The sequence below is a fragment of the Cyanistes caeruleus genome, chromosome 6 (assembly GCF_971803275.1).
Source record: "Cyanistes caeruleus chromosome 6, bCyaCae1.hap1.1, whole genome shotgun sequence".
In the NCBI taxonomy this organism is placed as follows: Eukaryota; Metazoa; Chordata; class Aves; order Passeriformes; family Paridae; genus Cyanistes; species Cyanistes caeruleus.
In genome coordinates this window covers 61,046,227-61,063,515 of record NC_141706.1, presented here as the reverse complement: position 1 = coordinate 61,063,515, position 17,289 = coordinate 61,046,227, and the positions used below count along the sequence as shown (strand labels likewise).

At 42.9% G+C, this 17,289-nt stretch overlaps 1 protein-coding gene across 2 annotated transcripts in view; it reads left to right on the top strand.

The window, feature by feature from the left end:
- Window positions 1-12,223, top strand: part of NUDT14 (nudix hydrolase 14) — a 59,518-nt gene extending 47,295 nt beyond the window's left edge. For both annotated transcript variants that reach the window (XM_086895614.1, XM_086895615.1), the window contains one exon: window positions 10,182-12,223. In XM_086895614.1, coding sequence (XP_086751740.1) covers window positions 10,182-10,422 — 241 coding nt within the window. In that variant the 3' untranslated portion in view covers window positions 10,423-12,223. The remainder of the gene's footprint in view (window positions 1-10,181) is intronic.
- Window positions 12,224-17,289: the final 5,066 nt, after the last annotated feature.

Below are 17,289 nucleotides of genomic sequence, written 5' to 3'. Positions count from 1 at the left end.
GGCTCTTCAGAGCAGCTTGTAACAGCACTAGAAAACAGCCCATCTTTACTATACTGAGTGTTTTGCATCTCTGATTCTTATTATTCAGATTAACAATAGAAACTGCCCAGGATGCTCTGTGATTAACCTTTAACATGATTATGCCGAAGCATGAGAACTTGTGGCATTAGATCTCTTCATAATATTTGGTCTGTAATTAAAGCTTCTTTAAATTGGACAATAATGAATGTTATATACAAAGATTTTTCTGATTTGACTGTGAAAATTATTACATTGTATTTTTGCAGGGTTTCAAATAGTTATTGAGATAGTTTTTAGCATGTTTGAAAACATTTATTAGAAGTAAAGGGAAAAATTAATATGTAAGTGGAAAAATACAAAATGTGAGTTGTTGGTGAAAAGAAACCATCAAGAGAAACTTTGCATACAGCTTTAATCCTATTATATCTCCTTCCCAGCTTTTAGTATTGTTATCCAAAATGTATGTATGTTTGTATTTTACAGAGAAAGCAGCAGGTTTTTTACTTTCTTTATTTTACTTGACATCTCCATTGAACTAGGCACTATCATTGGTTTTTAATTTGGGAATTGAATACAAATCCACAGCTGTCAATCCTGGCAAATGTTATTTCCTGCTGGATTAACAGGCAGTGTTTCTGTTGAGGGGAGGGGGTGAATCACAGGAGCTGTCTTTTACAACTCATTGAAACCAGATTAAGGGTTTGTTCTACTGAAAGAAAAAGTGTCTTCCAGATTTATGAGCAAGAGCTGTCTATAGAATTTCATAGGTTGGGTGACACTGACAGGCTGCTGCATGCAGATATATACATATGTATATGTATGGATGTATGTCCATACAAATGCAAAAGAGGAAAAGTAGAATACAATTCCAGTAGAAGGCTGTAGATTTAGTGTAGTAGTTTGACTCAGTATTAATGGTTTATATCTGCCTAAAACTCTCTGTGTTTTGGTGTTGATAAATGTCTTTGTATGTTACAGGTGGTTGTTCATTCAGTTGCTTTTTAATTTTTTTAATTACACTGACTTGTGAAGAGTTTATACAATTGGGGTTTTCTTTGTTGAGACCCTTGCAAAGAGCTCATAATCCTCCGTTGTCCATGTGGACACAGCTCTCTGCCCGTGGAGATCCATGCTGAAGTCAGAAGGGCCTGTATAATTTTCACATTTTTAAATTAATGTGAAAGGTTGAAGCCTGAAAGATGATATTTTACAGGGTTTTTTTGTTTGATGTCCCTTGATCTATTGTTAGGATTTTATTTTAAATGTTTTGGTATTCCTATTAGGAGTGTCCTGTTTTCCTCCAGCCAAGGATTGTCATATCTTTCTGATCCTTGACGATTTGATGCAAAGACAGGAAGTAATCAGTTCGTTTATGGTCTCTTGTAAGACAGAGCATTTTTCTGTAATGCCTGTACTACATATAAGAATTCCTGGGCTTTTTCCAAGTGTAGCAGGTTTTTCCAAGTGGTTTATGCTGCTGGTTCACGCTGAGACTGTCAATACAAAGCACAGGCATAAAGCATTGCATTAATGCATATGCATGCCATTACAATTGTAATGCATCCTACACTTGTACTCTTACCTCCCATTCCAGCAATCTGTGTAATAGTTGTTATGCATCATTTATTGATCCAGTGCCTCAGATCAGAGTTTTGGGGGGCTCTCTCTAGATGGCTCCTCCTCAAAGATCAGCCTCAGCTGGACTGGCAGTAGTTGTGATAGATGCATGTCTGTACTTTCTCTTAAACCTGATCATTCCATGGCCTCTCCTGGAGGGTTTTGGTATTCTGTGTGAAGTATCTTATCTGTCTCTACCACAAGCAACTTTTCCCTCATGTCTTGCCTAAATTTCCCTTTGTTTACTTCAAGACTGACACTTACTGCTCTGTCCCCAGTGGATATGAAGTATTTCTGCACCTTCCAGCTATTTGTTAAAACATGTTCTCTTTATTTTATTTTTGCCTGTGAAAAACTATTTTAGTTGATTTAGTCTTTCTCTTCAGATCATGTTTTCTAGATATCTGATCATTCCTTCTGCTGTCCTCTGCCTTCTCTCCATCTGGTCTGCATATTTCTTATGCATTTAGTGTCCAAAGTGAAGCACAGTACTTTAGTGGGGGCTTTCCTGGACAGAGTGGAAGCATTATCTCCCCTAATCTCACAGATCATTCTTTATACACTGAAGCTCATTGTTTGCCTTTTTGGCAGAGGCATTACATTATTGATATAATTTATCTTCCACAATGCCTCTCCTATCTCAAAACCAAGAGCTGAACCTGATGATACTTGTGGGTCCCTTCCAAGTCAGAATATTCCATGATTCTGCATTCTCATTCACCTCCTGTCTGTATTCTGTGCCATCACAGCCTTTGATCTGAAAGCAGGGGGTTGTATTCCTAATGACACCCCTTTCTGGAAGCATGGTCATGAGAAGGAAATTGCATGCCTGGAATAAAAGCAGGAGTTGAGTTAGACCTGACAGAAGGGTGTGAAAAGCCAAAGACACATCAAATGTAAAGGGAGAAATGGTTTTGGCTAGGGAGGTCAACACAGTTCTATGCCTAATGGATTAAGAAAGATGGAGCATGGACAATCCATAGGGAGAAATTAGACTGTAGAGAAAAATTGAATATGAAAACCTTGAGTGAAAAAAAGAGGAAGAAGAGATGAAGGAACAATGCAGAGAAAAATCATATGCTGAGAACTGAATGGACCTGGGGAAAGTACATTCATTGTGGTGAAGAATTCTCTGTAAGGAAATGAGGAAAGTACTTAGACTGTATTCAACTTTGCTCTGTTATCAAGCATTGGGAACTGCATAGGTTGGAGGTAATCTGAAGATAGCAGGGATTTTCCTAATTTGTTATCACGCCTGTAGCAGTGGTTTTGGGGGATTTTTTTTTTTTTTTTTTTAGTGCTTCTTAGCTAACCTGGAAAGTGTGACCCCAGTACTGCCACAGGTACTTCATACACATACAGGTAACCCACTAGGCCCCCTTATGAAGCTCTGTCAAAGCTCCAGTGACTTAATACTCAGCACATAGAAGTCAGAATTAGGCAGATCTCAGGCATTAATTACCTTGAATGATCCACAGAGGAGCTGTGGAGTCAATGAGGAATCAGGAAAGAAGCCAGGAGTTGGGGAATTTACACCATTTGAGTAAGAGTCTTGAACAAATTGTTCCAGCAGCAGGAGGACAGTATGGTGTGGGTGAGTGAAGGAGGCTGGGTTGGGGGCAGATAATGAGAAACACAAACATATTTAGAGGAACTTGACTGGAGGAGGACAGAGGAATCACACTTCAAAAATCAGAAATATCTGTTCCTATTATAGAAAAATGCCAGACAGGAGGTGAACTGAAATGCAGATGGTTCATGTTGCTGTGTAGACAGAGGAGGAATCATTCTGAAAAGAATCTGTATTGTTTGCAGCCTGTGTGGTGAGTTTAGTATCATCGCTGCACAAATTTCTGCTTTTGTGCTTGGCTGAACTTTACTGAACTTTTGTTCAGTAACTTCATTTTGGTCTTGCAGAAAGGTTGGTTTAAATTATGGCAGCAGCTAATTCATTTTCAGAGACTTTCAGGAAGTTTTGGCGGCTGCTGGTGTCTTGAGTTCTTGTCAGTTGCATGTTTGACACCAGTCAAAAATCACATCGGTGGTTGATGTGAAGGGTGTAAAGGAATTACCTGGTTCAATAATAAAATAACAAAATTAAGCTAATCTTGTGGTCATATAATTATAAACTGAAGATTAATGAAGGTTGAAGGTTGCAGTTAAATTTAATTTTTAAAAGCTCTAAAAGAAATCTATGAGCTTCCCTTAATGTTTGGGGTTTTTTTTCACAAATGCAGAAGTTTGTAAGTGAACGTCTTACCATGGACTTACTCGTAAACCACATATAACAATTTTTCTATCTGTCATGGTATCCCAGCAGTTTTCTGATTGAACCCCATGTGCTGAAATTCAGCTGTGAGTCAGTTTCCTAGGTTGAAGTACTTCCAGCTATCTGCCTTGAGACTTGTTTCCTTACAAGACAGGGGCAGGGAAATAAGTTGTTGTAGTTTTGTTTTGTCACCGATGTTATTGTTGCTATTGCAAAGTATTCTGGTTCTTGAAAATGTTGGTTGTCTCGAAGAATATTTATAAAATTAATTGGACTTCAATAACACCTCAGAACATCAGGGTAGAGTTGAATCAGAGCTTCTGGTTCAACTTCCTTTTCCCTTCATTACATGTTTATTTTCTCCCAGAGGCTGTGAAAAACTCCTGGCTCTGACCTGAGTACAATAGGAGCTGTAGGTTCTCAGCCCCACTGCAAAGAAATCAGATGGATTAGTTTAAAGGACTGACTATATTAAAATAGGTACTTACTTTAATCTTCCTACATTTGATTTTTTTCCCAAAGCATACAAGAAGAGCATTCAGAGAATTAATATTGGATGTTCTAATTACTGTGCCATGGCTTTTAGCCTCTGTGCAATGAGGTAAAAATGGTTTGTATTCACAGGTTTTTATGTAGAAGGAATAATAGCCCTGAAAATGTTGGAGTGCATTATAATTAGAAAGATCACCTGCTAGTACACCTGTTGGGTGATGGCATAATGTAATATAATTTTATGTTAATTACTTCTGTGCTTTTTTCCCTGCACCTGCTGCTTATAATGTCAGAATTGTACAAAGGTCCTAAGAAGTGACAATAGGAGCTGCATGTCACTGATCATCAGTTTACATGTTGCATGCCTAAATGGATTTTGATTTAAACATAAGTAACAGAGATTTGTGTAACATTTGTTTGTAAACATGAGTTATGTATTCACTCTATAACCAAATTCTGCATCCAGATGGCTTATGACTTTTAAAAGAATATATTGCTTTCAGGAATTTGCACATTAACTATGTAAGATTAAAATTAAAAAAAAGAAAAGATATATTTCTGTGTTGATAAGAATGTTGATTTTTTATAGATTTTGGTTTTTTTTTAATATTAACACATTACAAGAAATTTATCTTTTAATTGCTGTCTATCAGAAATCTGATCTAAAGTAACAAGTCTTCACAAGGATAAGTCAATTTATTTGTTCCTCATGTTGCAGCAGAGGAGTAGAGTATAAAATACTGTTTATATTATCATACATGCTTTTTTCTTCAGATTAAAAATATAATATTTACAAACATGATAATTATGAATGAGATAATTAGTTGGCATAGGCAAGCACCCAGACATGAGAAAAAGGCAAAGCTAATCTGAAACAGAAGCTTTGAATTTTGCTCTGATTACCAACGTAATGTGTGGACATGCACACGTGTGTGCATGCTCATTGTGAAGAAAAAACTCACTGACTGTTGGCAAACTCAATCTCACTTGTGGCTTCAGACACTACTAAACCTTTTTTTTAAGCCATAAGATACTGTTTCCATTTCTGATAAAAAATGTATGTACTGTATCTTTATGCTCATGAGTTTAGAAGAAGTGAAAACTCCCCTTTTGTGAGCTGGGTTTCATGTGCTGTGTATTTCCTCATGCATTTGATAAAAGGGAAGAGTTAAAACAAAAGCTTTTGGTAGCTGCTATTGCAGTGTTTCAAAGCCAGGTTGGAGTGACAATCTGCCTCCTGTGTTTCCCCTGGTCTGAGGAGGAAGTAAATGGAAATCCTGTAATTACAGCCACCTGGGCAGGAGGTGAGAAGAGCTTCACAGTCATTCTGCAGAAGCTCCTTCTCTGGTGTGGCGTTGCCTAAAAGTGTGTTGCCCAGGGCTTTAAAAGCCATGGCATGATTTAATCTCACTCCTTGAGTGTTTTATTCAAACTGAAATATGGGAAGGCAGCACACAATCTTGTTTTGATGTGTTAAACATATAGAAGTTACTATTTTGATGAAAACCATACGACTTTGGTATCCTTATTTTGACATGCTTACATTCCTAGACTTGCTGTTGTCAAAGGTAATGGAGGTTTCTAACTGTCTGAAACAATGCAGAAAGATTAGTGCTAATAGAGTTTTGGGGTTTAAAATCTCTCTGTTGAAATTACAGGGCTTGTGAGCCTAAGTCCTAATGACTTGAGAAGAAGTATTTGTCAGCCATGTAGCTGTTAATTGGGACAACCATAAACTCCTTGAAGGAAACCGATCCTCACGATAAAAAGGCAAGGAAAACCGAGCTGTGTTTTGTGTAGACCATTTGCCTTTGTCCCACAGTTGCAAATAATTCAAGCCCTGTGCAGACACATCGGAATACAGCCAGAACAGTCAGCTAGGTCAAGCCAGGCTTAGTAGGTCTGGGTCAGTGTGAGCCATGACATGCCAGGTTTGGGCAGCACAGTGCTAAACCCTGGAGTGACACCAAAACCTGAAGTCTCAGCATGGACTGGTGCTGAGTTCAGACCTGCTCACCCTCCCCCCAGCCAAGCCTCTCTTGTCCCAGGAAGGCACCTTTATCAGGAAGGTGGCTTTCCCAGGCTGAAACTCATCACTTGCAGTTCGGGTGTGCTGACCCCTGTGATTTCCACAGATGCAAAGCTAATGAATATAGCTGTAATCTGTTAATAGGTGACTCATTTCACACCATGGCAAAAGTGTTTTATTTGTAGTGGGAAATACTGGGATAAGGAAAAGCATATGTCACAGATGTGGGTTAGAAGAAGACAGTAGCGGAAAGAGGAGTATAAAGATGATTAAAAGCACATCAAAATTCCTTCAACAGCATACTCAGAAAGTGCAAGTAATTGTGCAAAAGCAGAGGAAATCCCTAGTGACAGGTAAACCTGATAGCACACTGCAAACATAGAGTTTTCTGTAGTCTATTCACCAGTCAGACACACCTTCTCTTTCTCTGCTCTCTTCCTCCTCTGCTGCAGTGCCCAAAATCACTGTAATGTATGTATGAAATATGAAATGTAAATGTTTTGCAAGGTTATATGGAAAAGCACCTTATTACTTCAATCAGAAAAGCTTCAAAGCAACAAACCTAACTTCTGATTTCTATAAAAGCCGAAGGTACTAAGACAGACAAAATGTGAATAGCATTGATTTTGGTGCAATTTTCTAAGGACAAGCAGGATACATTAGCAGTCTGGAAATGTCGTGAGAGACAGCAGTAAGCAATACTGGAGAATATTTAATTTAGTAAAGGGCAGTCCATATGGATCTATGCAAAAATGATCAATTGGTAGTTGTGCAAGCCACTGCATTTAGAGAATGAAATACCCATTGGAAAAAGGTACAATATTTGCCTCCTTTAAGAACTAAAGTATATTTCTATATCTTTCAACTTCTTACTGAAACCATTGAAATGGTCTTTTAGAATCAGAGATTAATGGAATATACTGAGTTGGAAGGGACCCAGAAGGATCACCGAGTACAACTCCTGACCCTGCACAGGACACTCCAAGGGTCACACCCTGTGCCTGAGAGCGTTGTCCAAAGGCTTCCTGAGTTCTGTCAGGCTTGGGCCTGTGACCACTGTCCTGGGGAGCTGTTCCAGTGCCCAAACACCCCCTCTGGGCAAGGAACCTTTTTTCTAATATCCATCTAAACTTCTCCTGACACAGCTTCATGCTGTTTCCCTGGGTCCTGTTGCTGGCCACAGGAGTGAAGAGATGACTGTCCCTCTGCTGCACCTTGTGAGGATGGATGTTGAAGACAGAATCCGGCACTCGCCCTTGTTAAACTCCATATGGTTGCTGATTGCCCATCTCTTAATTCGTTGAGGTCTCTCTGCAGGGCCTCTCCACCCTTGAAGGAGTCAACAACTCCTCCCAGATTAGTATCATCAAACTGGGAGGGACTGCCACCTCCCTTGAGGATGATCAGACAACAAATTAAAGCAGTGAATGTGTTTATAAATAACAGTGAAGGGATTCTAGGTAGGCTTAGAAATGTCAGTTTTGCTGGTTTGGTGAGGAAAGAGTAGAATAAAATGTAATGAGTATTAATTATTTATACCAGCATTCTTTAATTTTATTTCTAGCTCATTTGGAGGTTTTTATTGCTTTGTAACTAATATCTTATGGCAAAGTTGCACCAGAGTCAGTTAGATAATCAAGTAAGAGAGAATGATCATGTGAGTATGTCCTCTTTTGAATATCTATTACTACAGATTTTTGTTCATTTCTGTGGTTAATTATATGCCAGTAGATGTGAAGAAATACCATAACTTTGGGCATCATAACAAAGGAAAGACCTTGATGTCCAGGACTTTCATCTTTCCAAGTATATTAAGTGTAGTAGCTACTCTTGATATATTTAGTTCATAACAAGACAGTAACATATGAATAAGTACAAAGAAATTACACCATATGGAAATCACCCCCTGCTATTGAGCTGTGGTGGCAGAACCCGAGTCTTACAGTGTAGCACCTTGGAAATTGGTTTTCTTTACTTTATAGAAAAGATGTGTGGAAAGGGAATTATTTCCACAGCTGTAACTGTTTCATAAGGAAATGGTCACAGGTGCTACAGAAGGAGATTATGCTGTAAATAATCAAGCCAGAATGTTCTTATAGAAGTACTTCTTAAATAAATTTGCTGGTTTTGTATATAACCTTTATGTAATATCAAGTGGACATGGAAATGCTCAGGTTAGGATCATTTTCATTCTCCAGGTGGGGCACCCTAGAGGAAGGTGTCAGGCTTGACAGGACATTAAATATATTGTACACAGTCCTGTGTTTTTTGTGGAACCTGTGGTGACCAGCAAACTGCATTCTTTGGCTTGCAGATTTTACAGTTGGTTAAAACGTGGATCAAAATCCCCAGTCCTAACACTGGAATAAAGTGATGAGCACAGAATGAAAGAGGTCCAATATCAACTTTCAGAGTTTCCGAAAATGCCAAAGATGGTTAAGTTTCTTTTCATAGATGTACAGGAATGATCCTGAAGAGGTGACACATCTTGCCCAAAGTCACAGAATGCATCAGAAGCAATTTTAGGAAAAGAATTCACTGGTCCACTCCCTATTCAGTATTTTTAAAAAGTGTATATTGATGTAAGGAAACAAATTCAATAGCCACAATTAGAAATCAACTTCAATAGTCACTATTAATTCCCCAAACAAAATAATTGCCAGTGTTCTCAGAAAACTGAGAGACAAATGATTAATTCCTGCTATGGGGTGTGATGTGTGCTGGATTAACTGAAAGATTTAGTTGACTAATGGTTGGGTAAATCTGGATATACACTCTAAGATCATAACACTACTACAAATCTGAGAATCCTCTGTATGGGTAATAATATGGAAGCTAATTTTTCATCTTGCCCTAATGCCTCATTCATAGTTTCAGTGAACTTTGAATCCAGATTTAATGTGAAAAGTCTCTTGTAATCATGTGAAATGAAGAAATTGTGATTACAATGTGAATATTTTCTTGGAAGGACTAAATGAGTGGATTATGTACTTATCCCTCATTTAATAATACCTAAATTAAATAGTCCTAAGGAAATAGAGGATTAACAAATAAGAAGTATAATACACAGCAAGCGGTCTAGCTGAAGAAAGACTACATAATCTAAAATATCCTCAACTAAATCCACTGAAGCAAATTTAGCAGGGAGACTGAATTACTTTGGACATGTGCGTGCTTACAGTGGTCCATTTGGGTCAAGGCTAAAGTTCAGGAAGGATAGAGAGCGAGTCTCAGACTGCCTTTCCCTTCTTTACCTATCCAGTCCATGAGTGGAGGACTCCAGCTGTGAATGGACATAATCCTCTTAAGAGTAAAAAATCTAAATATTTGTGTAAAAACAAGCAAACAAATGTAGCACGACAGCACACAGATACACTGTGAGCTTCTTCCTCTTGTTTGTGCATCTCTGTGAGTCATCCTGCAGTTCAGCTCTCCCTGAGGTCAGCTGGAAGGACTTCTATTGACATCAGTTTGTGTAGAACAACAGTTCACCAATATAAAATCTTTTTTCTTTTTTCATTTTCTCCCAAATTCACATTTTCCCCCAGAATATATTTGAAGATGGATCTATTTTATATGGCACTGCATTCAAAACTGTTGGTATTTCTGTGTGAAAGTTGGAATTGATTTCTGTCTCAGTAATTCTGTCTCAATCAATTTCTGTCTCACACTCTAAGGACCCAGGTTTCCATTCCTAGCTCCTTGCTGCTTTCCTTCTGTGTAAAACAGAGTTTCCTCTCTGCTTTTTTCCAGGTCTGGAGTTGGTGTGACGGGTTCTAGGCAGACATTGTTTTATGCAGAAGTAAACGACCAGATGAGAAGCAGTGGAGGAGGTGGCCAGCCTGAAGAAGGAGAGCTGATTGAAGTTGTGGAAATACCTTTAGGAGAATCCATGAAGTTTGCTTATGATGAGACTTTCCCGAAGACAATGGGCGTCATCTTCAGCTTCATGTGGTTCCACAACAACATAGCACCTAAACTACCCAAAAAGTAAAGCAGCATGATTTTAAGGAAAGCTTTTCTGCTGGTGCTGTGCATGCAGAAAGCTGAAAATCTGCCTGCCTCAATCAACTAAACTTCTCACAAGACAAATCTTTCTTTAAATAAATTTGGAAGTAAAATCCAAATTAAAATCTAAACAAAATTTCCATTATTAGTAAAATACTTACTGGCATCGCTGGGGCCAGGATTTGACTTGGAGAGACAAATGTGGATTTTTGTGCAAAGTTTATGTGTCCAGTTCTCCTTTTTCACAGCACTGTTTTGAAGAGCTGTCCAAGCTCTCAGCACAGCTGCCTCAGGAGCCTCTCACCATGTCTGTACATACTGGTTAATTGTATTCATTGTTGGTTTTGATATTTTTGATGAAGAAAGCAGCAAACCTTAATAGTCACAGGTACCTTAACAATGTTCCTGAGTTCAGCACAGTGTTCAGGGAGCAGCTTTCTCTGCGGTGTGTGACTCCTGTGCAGAGGAGACGTTTGCATTTCTGAGCCTGCAAACCTTTATTTCATAAGCAAACAGGTCTGTAAATCCTTCTGCTAACGTGTCACTCTGACAATGGAGCAGCTGTAAGATTATGTGCTCCTGTTTGTTCCCATCACAATGCTGGGCAGCAGTGATGGTGATGGAGGGGTGAAGGATGGGGGCTTCTGCTGGAACACATGCTTCTTTGTTTGCTTTATGGGCAATACTTGATAAATTAGATCAAACTTTGTCCTCTAGAGCAGGACCAGAGAGGCCAAATTATTTTAATTTGACTATGAGGTAACTAACACAAGTAATTTCTCTGAGGTTTTCTGTGGTCTCAATTTCCTTGTGACCCAAATGGGAGGAATGGGACTTACCTCTCAGATAACACTTCTTGGAATCTAATGATGGGAAGTGCTTTATTGTGATTTTATCATGATTTGTGTAGTTTACATGGAAGCCTGTGCAACCTGCACAGATGTACTGAGGAACACAATTTGATTTAATAAAGTGGTCTAATTAGAACATATAGCACTTGTTCTATCAGTGGAGTTTGGATGTGAACTGTTTGTCATGTGAAACTGTTAAGAGCATGAATGAAAGAGAATCAAGTCTGGCAATTTAATTATGCACTGGGTTATGTTATTCACTGACTTAATCAACATGCCTCCAGGAGTACTGAGGTGCTAAGTGTGTTTAGAAGAGGACTGCAAATATGCAAACTTAACAGCTGAAATAAATGCAGCAGAGGTGTCTAATGGGGTCCAGTGGCTGATTTTGAATCACTACATATCTCAATAGGTGTATAAATAAAAAAGCTTTTTTTAAAAAAAACTTTTAGAATTGCTGCTTGCTGGTTCTTCTCCTGATAGGGAGGAAAGGTCCTTGGAAAGCCACTGAAGAAGGAACAGCCTCTCTCAGTGGAGTCAGACTTTTTGTGAAAGTTTCAGACACAGCTGTGTTGAGCTGGGCCTGGTCCATAGTGAGTCAAGGGGTGAGTTATTGTGAGAAGCAAATAAATTCTGTCTGTCTGATGTATTTACATTGGAAGGTGTTTCAAGGTGGGGTCTCTGCTGCTCTGTCTAGCACAGTGTGTCCTGATAGCTGCTGAGGCCTTTATGAACTACTACAGTCCATAGAATAAATAATGTCTTTTATTCCAGGCTGTAGTTACCAAAGTTTCTATTTGATTCAGAATTACTGGTCACAGAGCAGCTTATTATCTGGTTAGTGTAAAACTAATAAATGTGTATGCATACATGTCAAAAGCCTTTTTTCTGTATAAAGTAGAAATTGGGAAAAATAAAATCTTTTGCCCCCTCCAAGGCACTGTGACTCTTAGCATACCAAACCTCCCCAGGGGCAGTGGCAGGCTTGCCAAACCTGACCCCAGCTCCTGCTGCTGGTCAGCAGGAGGCTGTTCCCCATCACCCACCAGCATGGGGGAACTTGCAGGAGGTGTCTGCTGGGGCCATGAAGGGTGACACCGAGGAGCCACCACCACCAGAGCAGCAGCAGAGGCTTCCCAGGGGTGGGGTGAGAGCTGGAGGTCACAGCGTGGAAGAGAGGGACATGTGACAGCGTGGAGGAGGTGTGGGGACGGAAACCACAGGGGTGGCAGGGTGGCATCAGTGCTCTGCTTGCTCCGAGGTGACCTCATCAACACAGCCTAGAGGCTTCAGAGTGTTTTTTGGCAGATGACTCTCATGGATAGTGGTGCTGGAGGGCAGTGCCATGAGCTGGGCATTCCCTCAGCGCTTCTCAGGCAGCCAGACAAGAAGCATTGTCCCCACCTCCCAGTCTGCTCCTCCCCAGGGGTACACTGGACACACACATACAAACTCCTGGGGACTGCAGTGGCTCTGAAGCCTTTACACCCCAAGGGATGCTATACTCCATCCCTGTGCTCTGCCTCACCCTCCCTACAATGTGCAATTCTCAAACACACAAAACAGTCACAGGATTATTCTCATTTTCTTCCACAGTTTGGGAATTTTCCACTGAAACAGCAATATACTGAAAGCTGTGCATAAAGCAGCAGGAGTTCTGGAGTTTAAATCTGCAATATTTAATGTAAATGTGTCTTCAACCTCTTACTTTTTCCATGTTAATTTTGGTGGGAGATTTTATAAGCAATTATGAAGGTTTGAAAATGTGAAAATGTGGGATAAAGGGCTTGACCTTGTTGGTTTGGGTTTTTTTTTCAACACAGTAAATGATTCATATTTATAAAAATAAAACCAGAACAATTCAGATGTTACTTCACTCATCAAGGCTCATTTCAAAGATCCTAATTAGAACAAATCCAATATACATTGGCCAAGCCAGGCAGGGTGAAAGTTCTTCTAACAGAATCTCGCAGTCACATCTGCATTTTAGATGCATCCTTTGGACATGCCACCACACATACATCCATGGAGAGTGGACAGTGAGCATAAAGCTGGGTCCCCGTTTGCTGCTAATGAACACTGGCTGCAGCCTGCAGAACTGAGCTGATCTCATCCCACCATCCCCATGAGATCAGCATCTTTTATTGGGTACAATTGATCAGTCCACATTTGTAACACAAGTCTTAGAATCTCCTCTGTCTTTACGATGTGACTTTGAGATGTAGAAATAACCTAATGGACCTGAAGTTGTGATTCAGACCTCTAAGGAAGCCTGGAATGATAAAATCTTCGATGCAGTGTCGCTGTCGGGCTCGCTATTGGGCGGCAGAAGAGAAGGCGAGTCCAGGGAGCTCGCGTGTTATTGCTCTTCGTGACCGTATTTGTAAAGTGTCCGCAAGCCCTGAGCTCCTCCAGCTCTCAGCAGCAGAGATATGACAAAAACGCCTTTCCCAAAAGGCTGTCACTGTAAACAAGCGAGCTGAATTGCCGGGTGGGGTCGGCGCGGTGCGGGATTCCCTGGGCGCGGGGATGCGCTCCCCGGCAGGCACCGCTTGCCTTTCCCCCTCTCGTTATCCATCATTACCATCTCTCCATCCCGCCAGCCATGAAAGCTGGCTCCCCGCAGGGCCAGGGCCGGGGCCAGGCCAAGGGCAAGCGAGATAATTGCTCCTGAAATACACGTGCCGGCCGCGCAGGGCGGCCCGCTGGACAAATCGCATTTTTGCTAAATTAGGACAATTGCCGGGCACGCTCCATCCCCTCGCCGGGGCTCTATACATAGATGAAAGGCACACCCAGTTGTGCAATCTGTTGCAATGGCACACCTGGTGCTGTCTGCAAGTCTATTCACAACCGCCAGCAGGTGCGACGTGGCCTTTGTGGCCATAAAAGTCTGTCTGGGCCGCCCCTGCTGCGCCCCCCGCGCTCTGCCAGGGGAGGCTGTCACAGATTAATGCGCTTGTTTGAAGCTGCTGGGAGCCACCGCCTGAAGCTTGTAGAGGCTTCAGGGGGATCAGAGCCAGGCCTGTGCACACAGGATGGATTTGCAGCTTCTGTCTCGGTGGCTGTGCCGGGGTGGAGGTAACAGGCAGGGCAGTGCTGCTGCCTGAGCACGGACAGGGGACAAGGTGAGAGGTGTCCCTTCCCACGGCAGGGGTGTTGGAATCAGATGATCTTTAAGGTCTCTTCCAACACAGTGATCCCATGAGACAGCAGGTTTCCTGTGTCTGTGGCCCCCATGGCTCTAACATCAGGTACCAACGATTTGCAATCGAGCCCCTGTTTGGGCTCAGCCTCTCCCAAAAGGGTTTTGCTTGCCTTGCTTTGGGATGCTGCATCTCACACAGCACAGCATTGAAGTGGAGCTCCGAGACCTCAGCCCCAATCCAGACTTCACTTTCATTTAAGGAAGGATGCCACAGACTTTGAAGCAAGTTTTCAGCAGGAGTTTTCATTTCCATGGGCTCATGCAGGATTTTGCTTGATGAGACCAAAACAAAAGGATGCTCAAATCCACCCTGCTGCAAAAGATACTTCTCAATTTGTCCAATCCTTCAGAGCCACTCACATTTTAATTGGCAATGCATTTTTACAAGGACTTAAATGCTCTCGAGATGAATCATGAGGGAAGAGAGGAAGAATTCATAGCAGCTAAATGGCCCAGATTTGTGGTGCTTGGAGCTCTCTGGCCTGCTTCAGGACTGGCTTCAGTGCATTTCTCGTAATTGGAAATACAATCAGATACATATTAAACCCTGCCAACCAGGCAATGTATTGCTCTGCTGCTGAAATGCTCAATATCCTGTACTGGCTTCAGTCTCTAATAAAACATTCAAAAGCAGTGACGCTCACTGAAACCCCCTTTTGGACCCTTGGTTATGAGGAAAATGGGCTGGGAATGGGAAATGTGGGAATGTCTGTCAACCATCGTCTTTAACAATGGCCCTCATGCCCCAGCCTCGTTAACAGAAAAATCCCTGGGCTCCTCCTGTGCCCACCTGTGCGTCAGTTCTCCGGGTATGGGTTGATGGGGAGAGCATTCAACAGTAAGAAAAGCGTGATTTGATCCTTTTATGACAGCAAATTGTTGCTGTGTGTGGGAAGCCTCTGGGGCTGAAAGCCACACGTGAGAGACTGACCCCTCCAAATGATGCCATCCAAGTGCATGTCCATCACACTGTGGACACAGCCTGGTTTTAACCCCCTGGGACTTGTGGAGAGGGGCTTGGGTGGGGGGGGGGGGGAAAAATAAATCAGTTTGTTAATTCCCTGACAATAAGGCCCAAAGGACATCTCACCTGGCCCTGGGTGCCATAGAAACGTGTCTGATGAGCCTTGCCCCAGCGCTTTGGGGTGTCTGGCACAGCCCTGGCCCCATCCCCAGCCCTTCGCAGAGTCCTGCGCTCTGTGGCACAGCCCGGCCGCCTCCTCCCCGGGGGCTGCGGGCAGGGCCGGGGGCATCGCTGTGCTCCGGCCTGCTGGGCCCGTCCGGAGCCGCAGCTGCTGCCGTGGGCCTGGGGATGGGGACAGGCTCTGGGAGCAGGGTCTCTGTTCGGGTTTCTGACCCGTCTGGCCGGGGAGGCGGATGGTGGATTAAAAAGCGCCTCCATCCCCTGCCCGGCGTGTGGGTCCCTCCGAGCCCTGCCCTGTTTCGTGGGGAGGGGGTGTTGGGGTAACCCCTGCTCGTGCAGCAATGGCTAAAGCAGCTGCTGAAGGCGCAGTGGAGCTCTTGAGAGCGCTAGAAACAATTTAAGCAATGTTCTGTGCAAACAGCTCCCCGGCCTTTGTGCGAGGGGCCCGCCCGGCCCCGCAGGAATGCGCTCGCACCGATAACCCACAGCTCCTTTTGTAACCTTCCTTTGGCCCTTCAGGCTGCCCCCCGCTCCCAGCCTGGCGTTTGGAGGTCCTCCTTTTACAATAAAACCAGGAAAACAAAACCAGAGTTATCACCAGTCCATGCCGCGCTTTCTCCAGCCCCCCTTTTCTAGTCATTATGAAAGCGAGGCACTTTAGGAGGACTTCAGCTCTCCCCGTGGGTCTCCCCAGAGGCAGAACTTGGGTTTTGCTGCACAGATTCCCAGTTCCAGCAGGCTCTGGGTGAAGCTGGCTTTGTGCTGCCGACCCGGAGCTGGCGCTGCAGCAGGGATGCGAAGGTTTGAGTTCCAGCCATCCATCAGCTGCTCATCCACTTGCCAGCCCCACTGCTCTCCTGCCATCGATCATGTGGGAGCCCCAGGGAGGCTTTGCAGCCCTCTTGCTCCTACCATGGCAGCTTGGCAGGGTGTCAGCAGCACGGGGAGCCCCGAGCCCGCGGGGCCTGAGCTCAGCCACAGAGCTGGGACCTTCCACCTTGTCCACAACACGTCTCCTTGGCCCTTGGGACTGGCATCAGCATCTGTCCTGTCTCTTCCTGTCGTGGCATCAGGGCGAGATCGAATTCAAGGTTTGTGCTTATTCATGGAAGTGCTTCAGAAAACCCCATAGGTGGGGAGAAGGGTTTGCAACAGGCTGCCAGGGAAAAAAAAGGGAACAGGATTAGGCTGGTGCAGGGTGTGTATGAAAATTGCACAGCCTCAGGCTGGCCTCCAAAGCAGCCACAACCCTTTACATCCTCAGTCATCTGATTTTGTAAGGGTGGAGACTGTCCCTTCTGCAGCAGCATCAGCATCATGCTCAGCAGCTTTTGGGCTGCCCAGACCTGGAGCAGGACATGGCCAAGCCAGGTACCACCTTTGTACCCAATGTTCCCAACTGCTGCATCTTCCCAGTCATGCTGCCAGCTTCATTTTTCCAAATGGCTTTGTTTTACCTCTAATGTCTTTGTTCAGGGCAATTTTTTTACTACCATTTTTTCTTTGTTTTATTGCTCTTCCACACAACCAGCCTCTCAGACAAGCACAGTCAAAATCCCACCAATACATCACCATAATCAGATCTGATTGCAGGGGTGCTCTGGGAGCCAAGGCACTGAGCGAAGGCTAACAGGCTTATTGATCACAGCA